The 2,003-nt window shown below is 42.9% G+C and overlaps 1 protein-coding gene across 3 annotated transcripts in view; it reads right to left on the bottom strand.

The window, feature by feature from the left end:
• Positions 1–2,003, bottom strand: part of LOC106525721 (histone deacetylase 4) — a 122,311-nt gene that overhangs the window by 13,181 nt on the left and 107,127 nt on the right. For all 3 annotated transcript variants that reach the window (XM_014020046.1, XM_014020049.1, XM_014020047.1), the window contains 4 exons: positions 1,600–1,707; positions 1,308–1,363; positions 1,123–1,210; positions 916–1,035 (listed from right to left, as the gene is read on the bottom strand). In XM_014020046.1, coding sequence (XP_013875500.1) covers positions 916–1,035; positions 1,123–1,210; positions 1,308–1,363; positions 1,600–1,707 — 372 coding nt within the window. The remainder of the gene's footprint in view (positions 1–915; positions 1,036–1,122; positions 1,211–1,307; positions 1,364–1,599; positions 1,708–2,003) is intronic.

Here is a 2,003-nt window from a genome sequence, read left to right as displayed (position 1 = left end):
GAATAATGCTTAGAGGCCAAAGTCTTGAGGTAAACAAAGTTTGGATTTGACATTCCAATCCAAGTTACTGCTACAATCGGAACAACTACTCCCAATTTGAGAACATGTAAAGACCGTTACCTCCTGAACGCAGCACTGTCTGTCTGCTAAAATGCTAACAACAACAAGCTARCGTTCAAGAACTCATCGGGACTTAAATCATTCCTGGTGATTTTGACAAATCCAATAAAACTGCCAGAGAGGACGCAGATCTCAAGCACTTTAACGACGGAAATGATGACAGGCAGCCGTTCACCCTTGCTGAAGACTGAAGCGTTTACCTCCTTGTTAAACATGGTTTACCAGCTAAACAGACGCGACCTGTCTGTGTGTCTTCCTGTATGATGAGGTCGTAACACTGATCTCAAATTTAAACAAAATAGAAAAAGTCATTCCACAAGTTCAAAACAGATAATGCACTAACACTAGTTATCGTGCATCCCTATTTATTATTTTGAATCACTTTCAAAGAGAAAAAAAAAAGACAAGTCAGAGTTCAAATATGTCTCAATAAACAAAGACCAGGGAGTTATTTTTCTTAAAGAGTTCCCCTTTGATGTCACTTCCTGTTTCACTTTGGCTGAGCCAAGTTCAAAACAAAATGTGTCAGTTATGCAACAAAATGGGAAAATTCAAGTGTATAAGGGAGTTTCTTAAACCTAAACGCAATTTGTTTTACTTTCTTGACATWTTTGCAAGTCACATATTTTGTGCAGCAACATTACCAGTGTGTGAAACTGCCTTTGAGAAATTCACAAATTAWTATTTGTGTAACGTGTTTGTAGAATAAGTCCCAAACCTGCTCCAAAGGCTCAAACACGTGAAAAAGTGAACATCTGTGATGGATCCACTGAAACAAAACCTCTAAAAACACACCTCGTCAGGCGCTCCGCTTCCTGGGAAGAAGTTGCCGTCATCGTAGCGATGAATGGACATGTAGAGGACATTAGGGTCGTCGTAGAAGGCCTGCTGAGTCCCGTTGCCGTGATGAACGTCCTGAGGGTGGATGGAGAGAGCGACATCATTACGAACYTGTCGTTGAGACATAAACTCTGAACCTAAACGGGCCCTCAGAGGACTGACCCAGTCCACGATGAGGATCCTGGTGATGCTGAGTCTCTGCTGAAGAAGTCTGGCTGCGATGGCCACCGAGTTGAAGTAGCAGAAACCCCTGAAACAGCAGCCGACAGAAACAACCTCAGACTTTCCTTTTAACCCGTGGTGAGGAGGGAAAACAAATGCAGGGGCGCTGCGGAGTGCAGCCTTACATAGGAGTGCTTTCCTCTGCGTGGTGTCCTGGAGGGCGGACCACTGCAAAACCATTCTGACAAACAAAGCAGAAAACAACAAATATAACAACAACTCAGCAACATTACTTGTTTTTTATTGATATAAAATGTGTTTACACCGTTTTGTTTAATGTTCAAAGATGTGTTAGAGTAGCATGTGTCTTAAAAATCCTCCTCCAAAAGCTGSAGTTTTGTTTGTAAGTCCAATAAGTGCTTTAAAGTCTGTGCAGTGGTGTACAGGCATGCCTTTGGCAACAACAACGAGGCTTACCTTCAGCTCTCCGGTGGCCACTTTGAAAACGAGCTCCACCACGGAGCCGACGGCGAGGCGAGCGGCGCTGGAGGAGTGGACCTCGTTCCAAATGGTGTCGCTGTCCACCTGAAACACCCAGAGGACACTGAGACCGTTCAACAACACCAAAGATCAACACTGGCAAATATATAAAGGCTGAGCACATTTTAGATAATACTAGCAAAACAGTAGCTAAAAGTGTCCTGATGCATCTCAGTAATTCAGGTAAAATATCAAAAAGAAAAAAATTGTATAGCTCTTCTGGACGGGTTCTTCTTTAATGAAACGTTTCGTCTCTCCTCCAAGAGACTTCTTCAGTCTGAGAGTTTCAGGCAAAATTCAGGCTTTTGTGATGTGACTGATACTCACATCACATGGCTATC

This window comes from Austrofundulus limnaeus, unplaced genomic scaffold (genome assembly GCF_001266775.1).
Source record: "Austrofundulus limnaeus strain Quisiro unplaced genomic scaffold, Austrofundulus_limnaeus-1.0 Scaffold238, whole genome shotgun sequence".
Classification (NCBI taxonomy): Eukaryota; Metazoa; Chordata; class Actinopteri; order Cyprinodontiformes; family Rivulidae; genus Austrofundulus; species Austrofundulus limnaeus.
This window is presented reverse-complemented; position numbering and strand designations above follow the sequence as displayed.